Source organism: Arachis duranensis, chromosome 1 (genome assembly GCF_000817695.3).
Source record: "Arachis duranensis cultivar V14167 chromosome 1, aradu.V14167.gnm2.J7QH, whole genome shotgun sequence".
NCBI classification, from domain to species: Eukaryota; Viridiplantae; Streptophyta; class Magnoliopsida; order Fabales; family Fabaceae; genus Arachis; species Arachis duranensis.
In genome coordinates, this window is record NC_029772.3 from 81,351,832 (window position 1) to 81,365,183 (window position 13,352).

Here is a 13,352-nt window from a genome sequence, read left to right on the forward strand (position 1 = left end):
CTAATGTCTGAGACGTAGAGGTGGAGATCATGAGCCTCGTCTCAAATTTCCTTGCCAAGGACAAGATGATTTTTTAGGCCACCACGCAGATCCAGGATCTCAATAGCTCGGTTACCACTCTTCAAAGTAAGCAGACTTTCCTGCAGAATGAGGTGAAAGATTTGAAGTCGGCCCAAGTTGCTTCCAACTTAAATGAGGGGGCCTTGAAGAAACAGGTTGTCAAACTTATGAAAAAGATTGAAGAACTTGATTTGTCAATTAGGAAGGCCAAGCAGGCTGTGGTTGACGGCGTTTTTGATGCTGAGAAAAATATTTTATTACCTCGGTGTTTGTGACACTTTTGTAGTATCTTTTCCGTTTTTTTCGAGACTTAACATTTATTTATTCCCGTTATGTTTAGGATTGACTTATTGAATGCTTAGCGTTTCATTTTGTACCATTTATCGTATGTCTTTTTCTTCGTTAAATTATTTTGCTTCAAACTTTAGTTTTAGTTCAATTTCAATTTTAAACGAGTAAATTGATGGTTTTTTTTTTTGTAATCATCGGATTTATAGTAAGACTCAAAAGACTTTTAAACAATTCAAATATTCAAGTAGAAGATTGCAAAAAAGAGTTTTCGAATAATGTAAGTGGGACCTCGTTAAAAACTTAGTTTTCTAGGAAAAGAGTGCCCTTTATTTAACAAAGTAAAAGAAAGTTACTTGAAATTGCTATCATCTTCTAAGAAAAGTACCTCTTTAAATTGGTTGCATTTCAAGTTCTTAGTGTCTCGGTGCCGTCTAAAGTTTCCAGCTTGTATGCTCCTTTCTCCAACGTTTTCTTCACTCTAAAGGGTCCTTTCCATGTTGAAGCTAGCTTACCTCGTGTTCCCGGTACCCTAGCATTATCTTGCCTTAGAACTGAGTCCCCTACCCAAAAACTTCTAGGTCATACTTAATAGAGTCCCCAATTACCACATCTTTCCTTTTGGTTAGGATGAGGCTTGCTTTGCCATATCAGACATTGGAAGCTCCATCTACGTGAAGCTCCCATACCGGTATGTCGGAATCTAGGTGTGTCATTTCAACTAGAAAATCGGCTATCGTTTGGGATTTAATGGCTCATGATGAATGGAAAATTGATGGTTTAAAATTTCACAATAGAATCTCGTTGCAAGTATAGTTTCTAAACTAACAAACAATCCTTTCATACAAAAAATTATTTGTCACAAGTAACAAACTCCTAAAATTAATAACCGAAGTATTCAAACCTCGGGTCATCTCTCAAAGAAATTGTAGGGAAGTGTTCTTGTTATTGGTTATGAGATGTATATTTTTGGGTTTTGGATTAAGGATAAGAAAAGTAAATTACAAGAATAAAACTAAGAGTAAAGGACAAATTCGTCCCTGACCTTTTTTACTGCGGACATTTTCGTCCCCAAAGATTAGGAAATACTTAAATGTCCCTAACCCCATTAAAAACTGGACATTTTACCCCTCCGTTTGAGTGTCTCCGTTTACCTTGACAAAAAATGGTGACGTGGCTCCCGTGGCGCTGAGCTGGCCGTAACGGGCTGCCACGTCGGATGGGCTTTCCAAAAGAGGACAAATTTGTCCCCCAGAGTCGAAAACGCTACCGTTTCTCCCCAACCTTTCGAAACTGACCTTAACTCACATACGCAACACCCATAACACCAAAACGATCAAAGTTCTCCCCTGTTTCTCCCTCCAAAAACTACACTACGTAGAAGAGCAATCGGCGTGCAGTGGAGTTGCTGTCGGTGGTAGGAAAGAAGGTTACTAGCGAGGTCAGCACTGCCGTCTTCCTGTCAAGGTAAGATCGCCTTCCTTACCCCTGAAGTTTCTGTAGTTCATGTTTGTACTAAGGGTGAAGTCATCATGTGTGCATGTTGACACTGTGTAACACTGGTGTAATGAGGGCTAAAAATGGGTTTTAGAACATGGTGTGTAGAAGTAGTAGTAGGAAGTATTATGTTAGGGCAAGGGGGTTCTGAAATAAATTTTCAATGTATCCCAGTACTGACAAAAAGTTGTTTCTTGGTGAATTTCAGATGGTGGATGTTTTTGTAGTGCCAGTTTTTCACCACGAAGGCAACTTCGTGAGAAGTAGTGATGGTTTCCTTGTATATCAAAATGGTAAGGAGGAGAAGTTCCCGAAGATGGACCTAGATTTTGTAAACTTCGGGGACCTTGTAACCTTATTTAAGGGTTTGGGATACCAGTCACATTGTTAGGGATGCCATGCACACATGCACTTGCTGTTATACTAAAGAGGCGTACCAGGGCAGAAGATTATGTGCACCCCTGGTTGTGTATGGAATCAATCAAGAGGACTTATTCACACTGCATCAAACCAGTCCCTAGTACAGAATTTTGGCCCCGAACTGAGTACTCGCAACCAGAACCCCCCATCATCAAGAGACCTATTGGCCAGCCAAAATTTCACAACAGACAGAAAGATCCTGCTGAGCCATTGATGCAAGGGAGAAAATTAAAGAAGTCATTCTCAATGGCTTGCAGTAAGTGTGGTGAAAAGGGCCATAACTACAAAACCTGCAAGGGAGCTCCATCAAACCCCAATTGAAAGCCGAAAACAAAGAAGCCTAAGAAGAAGGAAGGAAGCAGCTCTCAACAACTGGTTAAGCTTCCTTTATCACAGTCAGCTCCAACTCCCAGGGTAAGTTTGCATTCTCTATTTCTGGTTTGAATTACACACTCCTGTATAATTGCTGATTTAGAAATAACTTTGCCACATAGGTTAGGGGTTAATGAGTATTAGTATAGAATTCATAAAGGATCAGTATGTCTTAGTATAGAAAACTTAGGGGACTAATCTGTCTTACTATCATACTGATAGATCATGTTTTTTAACTCTCCAAGATTCTTCAAGTAGCCAACCAAGTAACACAACACCCCTGCAACAACCAACTACTGTAACTATTTAATTTCTTGTCTTTGTGATCAATTTCATATATGACTTGTTTCAACCCACTTGATGTGCTTTATTTTTTTCCCATGGGTTGGTCTGCTCCTGTGTGCAGGTTATGAGTGCAGCTGTACCAAATCCTGCAACTGTTGCACCAGCTCCATCCAGGTTTACTAGATCCACACTTGTGATACCACCTCTGGGAGCAAGAGTCACTCCATTCAGGCCACCAGCCCCAACTACAACCCCTCCAAGAAAAAATCCAGGCAAGGTTCCATCGATGGTTAACAGCATTTCTCGCCCGAAACCATCAAAATTCAGACCAAAGCAAAAGATCTTCAGGCTACCGGCACCACTGGTTCAAGGACAATCTAGCACACCGCAAGTAGCACCAGCTCAGGAAGTCTCCCAAACAACAACATCAACTGATCCAACAACTAAGGAATCAACATGAGTAAAGGCTGGCGATATTATGCTTTTTTTGGTTTAGGTGTGACCCAATGTAACTGAACCACAAATTCTAGATACTATTTCCTTTTTTTGGTTTGGGTCTTTATTTTGGTTCAAAATTTACTTGTGAAGTAAGAAGATGTTAATGGTAGCAAGACATACTACTTTCCTTTTATTTTGATGTCAGTTTACATGATGAATGTATAGTTTCATATCTAAATATTAGTGGTTGAAACTTTGATTTCCTGTAACTTTGCCAATTTTCTTTTCATACATACATAATCACAAACATGACCCAAAGTGATACCAGATACATAAATGATTAATACATTTCATTTTCAATATTTTGCATGTCTTATATCATTTCTTACAACTAAATAAAGCAAATACCAGGACAACAAACATCACATATATGTTCCACCCAAATGGATTTTTTAACCTCTAACACTTCTATCCTCTTCTCCATCAATATTATCCTGTTTTTCATGTCTTTATTCTAGTGATGTTCTTCACCATGCAAAATTTCCTCCTGCCCCAGGTACCTTGTAACACCAACACCAAGACCAGCTATGTGCTCGTCCAGCCACAGAAAATACTTGCAACATGGTTGTCTAACCTACACAAAATCAATCCTCAAAGCTCAAAAAATCAGGAATTGAGGATAAATCCAAACACATACAGAGTTACACAGATTTCTTTTGCATAACTTATAAAAGGGACATCCCAGAAACAATCTTTTCGGATTGTTGGTCGTCCTCGACATGAACAGGATTGCGTTTTCTCCACAGAAGCACCTTGGTGACACACCCTCTTTTCCATCATTGCTGGTCAGAATTGGGCCTCTTCTCGAGCTTGAGGACACACCTTCGGATGCCATGGTCGAAATGCTCCCTTTCTTCCTTCTCCCGCTTCACCCTTAGAATGCATTCGAAGGATTAGGGCTCCAGGATTTCATACATTGGGGATGGGGGAGAAACGGCAGCATTTTCAACTCTGGGGACAAATTTGTCCTCTTTTGGAAAGCCCATCCAATGTGGTAGCCCGTTACGGCCAGCTCAGCGCCACGGGAGCCACGTCACCGTTTTCTGTCAAGGCAAATGGAGACACTCAAACGGAGGGGTAAAAATGTCCAATTTTTAACGGGGTCAGGGACATTTAAGTATTTTCTAATCCTCGGAGACAAAAATGTCCGCGGTAAAAAGGGTTAGGGACGAATTTGTCCTTTACTCTAAAACTAATAGCTAAGAGAGCTCTTAGCAAGGAATGAGAATTGGAAATCCTATCCTCATTATCATCATCAATTATGATAAGAATTGTCCATTGCTCCCACTTAGTCAACCTCTAACTATGAAGGAAAGTCAAGTAGATAAATCAAATTGATTCCTGAAGTCTTAGCCAACTCCTAAGGAAAGACTAGCTTTAGTGGAATTCAAATCAATTAGCAACTTCTAATTATCAATCAACAAGAGACCTTGATAACTCAAGAGTCACCAATTACTCAACCTAAGCCAAGAGGAGAAAATTCTACTCTAGCATCCTTTCAAGCATTTAATCAAACACTTGGAAGGTATAAAAAGAAAGCATAGTAAAATGACAACAAGAATGAAATCTAACAACTACTAAATGCAAAGAATTAACAACAACAATCAAAGAAGGCACAATTAACATGAATTACCTCAAATTGCATTAAAAGAAAATAAAAGGAACAAGAGTGTATCAACTACAAAGTGAACAAAATAAAGGAGGAATAGAAGAACAAGATGTATCAACAAGAAATTGAGAAGGAGAAGTAGATGAGAAGAAGAATTAAACCTAATCCTAATCCTAATTCTAGAGAGAAGAGAGAGCTTCTCTCTTTAAAAACTAACTCTAAACTACTTCTCAAACTAAACTATAACTAATTGGTTAACTAGATAATTCATCCCCCTTCATTTCTTGGGTTTAATAGCATCAGAAGTGAGTTGGATTTAGGCCTGGGAAGCCCAGAAATCGCCCCAAGTGGATTCACTTTAATGAGGTCACGTGCGAGCATCGACGCGTACACGTCGCTTGGCAATTTTCTATCCACGCGTACGCGTCATGTACGCGTACACGTCGCCATGCGACTTCAACTCCACGCGTGTGCGTCAGCTGCGCTTGTGCGTTGATCTCAGCATCCCAAATCCTTGGTTTCCTATGATTTCTCCACTTGCATGCTTTTCCTCTTCATTCCTTTGATCCATCCCTAGCCTTTTTAACCTAAATCCACTTAACAAACACATCAAGGCATCTAGTGAAATCAAAGGTGAATCAAAACCAATCAATTAAAGGCCTAAAAGGTATGTTTTCACACTTAAGTACAAATTAGAAGAAAATTATAAAACCATGCCATTTCATTGGATAAATGTGGGTAAAGTGGATAAAATTCACCTAAATTAAGCACAAAATGTACTACGAAATAGTGGTGCATCAAATCAGTGTGGTTCATAACGCACATCAAATTGGGATAATTAAATGGACCAGTTCATCATCCAACCTGCTAGGTCAGGCTTTTGCAAAAACATCTTAATTGGTTAGTTAGTTCACACTATTATTAAGTAGCTTTGAAAGTATTGGTGTAACCAATGTGCTGATATGAGTAATGCAAAAGCAAGTTTTTCAATTTTCGAGTATCGTAGCTCGGGTCCTTGAAGAAACTTGCTAACAAAATACACTGGACATTGATGCTTATCCTGATCTTTCAAGACCAAGGCTGAGGCTAGGGTCTCTTCAGTCATGGATAAATATAGGTATAGAAGCTGGCCGTGCTTAGGTTTTGCCAAAATAGGAGAAGATGAGAGTAAGTTTTTAAAATGTTGAAAAGCAGCCTCACATTCCTCCGTCCAAGCAAAATCAACATCTTTTCTCATTAAATTAAAAAATGGTTTGGGCTTAGTGGTGGAAGCTCCCAAAATTCTTGATAGAGCAGCCAACCAACCTGTCGGCCTTGGAACCTCTTTGAAATTCTGAGGACTCGACATATCCAAGATTGCTTGGCACTTCTTGGGATTATCCTCTATGCCCCTTTGGGTAACCATGAACCCCAAGAATTTACCTCTCCAAACTCCAAAGGCACACTTTGCGGGGTTCAACCTCATCCTATGAAGTCGGAGACAATCAAACACTTCTTTGAGGTCTTTGATCTGGTTGGAATCTTCGTTGGTTTTTATCATTATATCATCAATGTATACTTTCATATTCCTCCTGATCTGGTTCTTGAAAACCTTTACCATTAGCCTTTGGTATATTGCTCCTACATTTTTTAATCCGAAAGGCATTATAGTATAGCATTAAATCCTCTCAGGGGTGATGAAAGCTATTTTATCCTCGTCGGCTCTGTGCATCAGAATTTGGTTATAACCACGATAAGCATCTAGGAAGCTTAGTATCTGATATCCCGAGGATGAGTCGATCATGTTATCTATGTTAGGTAGAGGAAAACAGTCCTTTGGACATGCTTTGTTTAAATCCGTGTAGTCTATACACATTCGCCATTTCTCATTAGACTTTTTCACCATCGCCACATTTGATAGCCAAGTTGAATAATTCAATTCTCGGATGAACCCGGCATCCAATAGTCCCTGAACTTGGCTTTTGACCTCGGCTGCTCGGTCGAGTAACATCTTTCGATGTCGTTGCGCAACCGGTTTGAAGGCGGGATCAATAGCCAGTTGATGGGACATGAATGCAATGTCTATTCCGGTCATATCACCAAGCTCCTAAGCAAATGGATCTATATTACCTCTCAAGAAATTCTGAAGCTCCGATTTCAGGGGGTAAGGCAATTCTTTATTAATCATGGTGTATTTTCTGTCTTGTCCCAAATATAAAATTTTTCAAGCTCTCCGTTAGGCTCTGGCCTCGGGTTCTCTTGAACTCAAGAGTCCAAGTCAACAAGGAAGATTCCAGTAGACTCTTTGGCCTTATCTCGGAGTGTAAGAATAGCTTTGTTGCATTTGACTGTGGACACCCGATCTCCTCAGATCATTGCAACCCGATTTTTTGCTGTTAAGAACTTCATGACCAAAAACTTAGTCGAGATTAACGTGCACAAATCATTAAGTGTTTTTCTTCCCAGAATTATATTGTAGGTGGTAGAATCTTGAAGGACAACAAACTCAGCCTGTACTACCCTAATGTTCATGCCCTCCCCTATGGTAAAAAAGAGGCCTACAGCTCTATTCGGCTTGATATAATGATCTCCCAAGCCAACAACCCCTGGGAGGTGAGGTTTTAAGTGTTGATCCTAGGACATCAAATGAATTTTTAAAGAGAAGATTTGATTCCGTGCTGGTATCGACGAAAATCCTCTTCACAATGCCATTACCCAATCTGGCCGCAATGACTAGGGGTTCGTCCTCATCCAATGTGGCAATCTGGAAGTCTTCTGTTGTGAACTATACTGCTGGAATGCTAGTTACTTTGAGGACTTCTGAGGTCGCGGCTTTAACATCTCTTTTGACAGCATTGTTAGATCTTGGCAAACTATTCCTTCCAACCACCACATTGACCACGACCTGGGCTGTGTCTTCCATGCTATCCATGGGTCTAGAATTCTGTGGGTTCCTGGTTTCCTGATATCTATCCTCAAAGGCGGTCGTACTAGTTGGACCGCTTGCTCCAAAGCATATTTTAAATCAATACAGTCCTCAGTCTTGTGACCATAGGACTTGTGGTAGTCGTAATATTGAGACTTGTTCAATGAGAACCTGGGTTGGATCAGCTTCGCTTTTGGTAGTATGCCTCGGGGGGAGACTTGTTGATAAGCCTCAACAAGAGATACTACTAAACGGGTGTAGGAGGCAAACTTTTTGATCCGTGGGATTAGAGGTTTTGGAGATGAGGTTTGTCCCGAAGTCTCACATTTCTAAGGAGACGGCACTGAGTTCTTTCTTTTAGTAGAAACCACCTTCGAAACGTCCTCATCTCACATGTATTCCAAAGTGATCTGGTGGATTTCTTCTATGGATCTTACATTTCTGGAAGTTAAGTGCCTACGGAAGTCCCTTTCCAACCACCCAAAAATCAAATACAAGCATACGATCTCTGGGGTTCACGTGTTCACTTCTAGAAGCGTCTTATTGAACCGATCAAGCTAATCTCGGATACTCTCACCCACCCTTTGTTCCACTCCCAATAGAGAGATTGGGTGTTTTGCCTGAGTCATTCTGGTGGTGAAGTGAGCCAGAAATTCGACCTTGATGACAACAAAAGAAGAGATCGATCTGAAAGATAATATATTAAACCACACAATTACTAGTCCTGACAATGTTATCGGAAAGGCTTGTCAAAATGCTTTGGCAATCGATCTTGAAGAACATAGGAGGCAAATGGAGTCTGACCCATGATGATGTGTTTTCGAGATTCCTTATGCCTTTTAGGTATTGGACTCCTATGTGGAGTCCACCTTCTTTTAGACTGGATAGATCGTGATTCTTCTCTTGCCCGAGAATCGCTGTGTCGTCGGGTGACCTTCTCTTGTCTCTACAATGTGGGGGAGAAGGTAAACCCCTCTAAAGTTTTCGCCTTTATTTATGAGTTCCGGGATGATGTTCTTCTCGTTCCCTGGTCGGGCGACTCTGAGAACGGGATTGCTTGAATAATGAATACTCAGCCAACTGTTGTTGAAGCTCTAATTAGTAGCGTTCTAATTCTTACACCCTATGTCGCATTTCTTGCATGGCATGATGATATTCATCTCTGAAACCAGTGATATGACGGGTTTTGGGTTAATAAGTTCATGATTTTTGTAACGGGAAGGGACTTCCTCGTGATTTAGTGTGACATCCGTCTCATGTCCATCCTCCTGTTGTTGGCTTTTCAACAGCGTTCTTAAATTGACGGTGGAATGAATCTGTTGTTCGGCCATGATTCTTGCTTAAAGCGGGATCCCCATAGATGGCGCCAAATGTTCGTGCTCGAAGCGAGGTCACGATCTAAAGAGGTGGAGACAAGGGATCCCAACTTTGTCAAGTGTAGAACCAGGCCGGGTGGACACGTAACCTGCAAGACACTCCGATACTAAAATCAGTAGTGTGCTAGGTAGTAAAGTAAATTTCTCTTGTGTTTACTTATTGGTCACTTATCCCTTTTTTCGTCTTTGCTCTTTGGAGCTGTCGTTTTTTCGACATTTAGTGCTTGTTGTAACACATTATTGCCGAGATTCAGCGATTATAGATTTTGGTAACGTAGCTGTTGTGGTATCTAGCTGTTACCCCATAAAATTAGTTATAGCCATAATTGTTTCATCAGTTATGTTCTCTTTTATCCGGAATAATATCATAATATATTCATATATATATATATATATATATACATATATATATATATGAAGACAATTACAAAATTTTTATTGGAATATCCACCTAATTAAATTTTAATATAATACTTGTACTACAACTAATTGGAATTTTCTCGTAATTTCATCGGCTTATGAGATACAAAACTGTATGCGTGCATTTAAGAAGCATTGCCATGGAGTTCTAGTCTTGGAAATTGGAATCTTCTTATTATTATTATTACATAGTCAAAGTAACTGGCAGAGGAACTCCAATGGGCCCTTATCACATTACTTCAAATTTATATCATTACCTATTCCATAGTCCGTATTTTCACATTGTTAATCCTATATTTTGTGGCCACAATCCCATGCAATGGCTTCTTGAATAATTTGCTAATCTAATTATGATATTGATGAAAATCTCAACCTTGACGTGGACCAATCCCGTGATGCCCCATCTTACGCGTTTGCAACTTAGATCACAATTATTTTGACGGAAAAAAGTAATAAGATCTGATTACTACATGACAAGAAAAATCTGACTCTATATATGTTAACTAAAATAATGGAGAAATAAATTACAATTTACAAGTCATAGTCATTTTTGGTTGTGAGACGCTATAGCACAAAGAAAGGGACAATAAATTCAACCCAAGTAAAATATTCTATCTTGTTTTGTTTTGTTTCTTTATACATCATTAACTACCAAATTAAAATATTTTTTGTTTTGACCGATGACAAAAGGAATAAATAAAATAGCACTACCAAGTAAGATCCACACTGGACACAGGTTAATTACTCAGATACAAATTAAAACCAAAGCTAGTAAACTCTCTTAATTTCAGAAAGGACTTGTATTGTTTCATTGGATACACACACGAACAAAAATTATCTTTATTACTCAAAAGTTACTATGTATTTATCCTAAATTTAGATATTTAATACCTGATTTTGGCCTCCTTTGAAAAAACAAAAGAACCAAAAACATGCATTAGATACATGGTTAAAGTTGGAAAATCATAGATTCACAATGCAATAAGCAGTGTCGTTTTCATGCCATGTCTATTCTTACGCGTTGATTAATATTATTTAGCAAACATTCTTCCAGGCTTAGCTTCTTGTATTGCCACGACGACACGAAACTAAGGATTATAATATGGATTTAACTACTTAAATATACCACCAGCCTTTCACACTTAGGCACACTTTGATGAAAAGGTTTTAAAATAATGACAGTGTTTATCTGATTGATCACTTTTTCTTTTAAATGTTCTTAATTAGATTGAATAATAAACAAAAATTTAATTTCTATGTATCAACAATTTTGCACTAGCAATCAAAAAGAGTTTAGAATAATAAAAAATAAATAAGGGGGAAGGAATACATATCAGCTGACACTACCGTGTATGTGTAAAGCTCTTCCTTCCTTCGGTAGTATACAGTGTCTATAGGTATACAATAACAATGTTGTACCCCCAGAATATCCATTATTTGTTTGAATGTAGCGTGAAAACTATTCTCATGCATTTGAAATGAAAAGCTTTCCTTTTGAAAAGCAAATAATTATTGAAAACTTTATTGTAGTTACAAAGTTTTGGATACTGGATGTGGTTACAAAGTTTTCCTTTTGAAAAGATTTTGTAAATTTTTTATTGTTACGCCCAGCCTAGTTGGCAGATTGACCGATCTGGACTACGAGAAATCTGATCTGATCGGACAAATTGTCGGGCGTAACCCGTCTGAATCACAACCCGAATATCTGTATCCCTACTGCCAATCACATGACAGCTGTGGGAAAAGAAGCTTCCTAGAAGGAGACCTCACCTATGGGGTTCATCCTACTGACAGGGTATATATGGGGAGGGTCCTACCCCTTCTCCAAGGTACGTTATCATCACCCTACTCTCATACCACCTGGATACCTTCTGACTTGGGGCGTCGGAGTGTCATTGCAGGTGGCACCATCCCTCTCCTCACGAAGAGCTCGGGAGATCGCCAACCCCTGCATCTTGCACACAGATTCCGAGTCAGGCTAATCCCTACTTCCTCAGTCGGGACACTTCACTAACCCATCAGGGATCCTGAGATACCGAACATTGGCATCGTCTGTGGGATTGGCCTGAATGGACTTTCTGACTTCCTCCCGCGAGCGCACGAGGTCCCCTCTACGACAACCCGAGCCATCCTCGCGCTTCCAAGAGAGACACCCTTTTGGAGGAATAGGCAGTGACAGTGCCAGAATATTGCAGGAACTGCGACACAGGGTCCAGAACCTGAAACGCGAGCTGGCGAGTCGGGCGCATCACCAACCAGCTCCCGAACAGAATTGCTCCCGATCCCCTCAAAGGAGGGAGAGAAGTCCCCGAAGAAGTCGCTCCAGACGCACACCGAGCCCCCGATCAGAATCAAAAAGTCATCGAGGGAAAAGCAGGGAGGTGCCAAGAAGACGGAGAGATCCCATGATTTATACCCGACCCACGAGGAGACAAGCCACGGAGGTGAACCAAGAGGACGACAGAGAAAGACCAAGGAGAACACGACGTCTCATAATCATGGGAGCAACCCCCTTCCATCATTCTATCCTCGAGGTCCTGCTGTCGAAGCACTTCGATAAGCCAACGAACATGAGGTATGATGGGACCCAAGACCCATAGGAGCATCTGACGGCCTTCGAGGCCAAGATGAATCTGGAAGGGGTAGGCAACGAAGTGAGATGTCGCGCATTCCCGGTCACCTTGGCAGGGACTGCAATTCGGTGGTTCAACAGGCTCCCACAAGGCTCCGTGGTCGCGTTTTCAGACATCACCCACGCCTTCCTAGTTCAGTTTACTACCCGCATTGCAAAAGAAAAATACCCGATCAACCTCCTCAGGGTAACGCAAAGAGCCGGCGAGCCGACCAGGAAATACCTAGACAGATTCAACGATGAGTGCTTGGAGATCGACGGCCTAACCGACTCGGTGGCCAGTTTATGCTTGACGAATGGGTTGCTGAACGAGGATTTCAGGAAGCACCTTACCACCAAGCCCGTGTGGATGATGCAAGAAATCCAAAACGTGGCTAGGGAGTATATCAATGATGAAGAAGTTAGCCAGGTCGTGGCAGCCAACAAGCGGTAGCCCGCCTACAACCAAGCTCGACAGCCCGGTAGCGGGGAAAGGCCGAGGGAGCACTCCAAGGACAGAGCTCCGACCAAGACCTTTTAGAAAGACTGCTTTTACATGTCCTTTTAGGACTTATGCTTACAAGAGAATGCCCTTTGGCTTGTGCAATGCACCAGCTACTTTTCAGAGGTGCATGATGAGTCTTTTCTCTGATCTTATTGAGGACTGTATGGAAGTTTTTATAGATGATTTTAGCGTTTATGGTGATTTTTTTAGCCTTTGCTCAGATGGACTATCTAGAGTATTAGATAGATGTGTCAATACAAACCTTGTATTAAATTTTGAAAAATGTCACTTTATGGTAAAACAAGGGATTGTATTAGGACATGTTGTATCTAATACTGGCATTTCTGTAGACCCAGCAAAGGTGAATATTATTTCTAGTTTACCTTACCCCTCCTCTGTGAGGGAAGTTCGTTCGTTCCTTGGCCATGCAGGTTTTTACAGGAGATTTATTAAGGACTTCAGTAAGGTAGCACTTCCCTTATCCAGATTACTGCAGAAGGATATTT

At 40.6% G+C, this 13,352-nt stretch overlaps 1 protein-coding gene across 1 annotated transcript; it reads left to right on the top strand.

The window, feature by feature from the left end:
- The first annotated feature begins 12,357 nt into the window (after positions 1 to 12,357).
- Positions 12,358 to 12,795, top strand: LOC127748566 (uncharacterized). Its single transcript, XM_052263400.1, has one exon. It carries the CDS (start codon positions 12,358 to 12,360, stop codon positions 12,793 to 12,795), a length of 438 nt encoding a protein of 145 aa, XP_052119360.1.
- Positions 12,796 to 13,352: the final 557 nt, after the last annotated feature.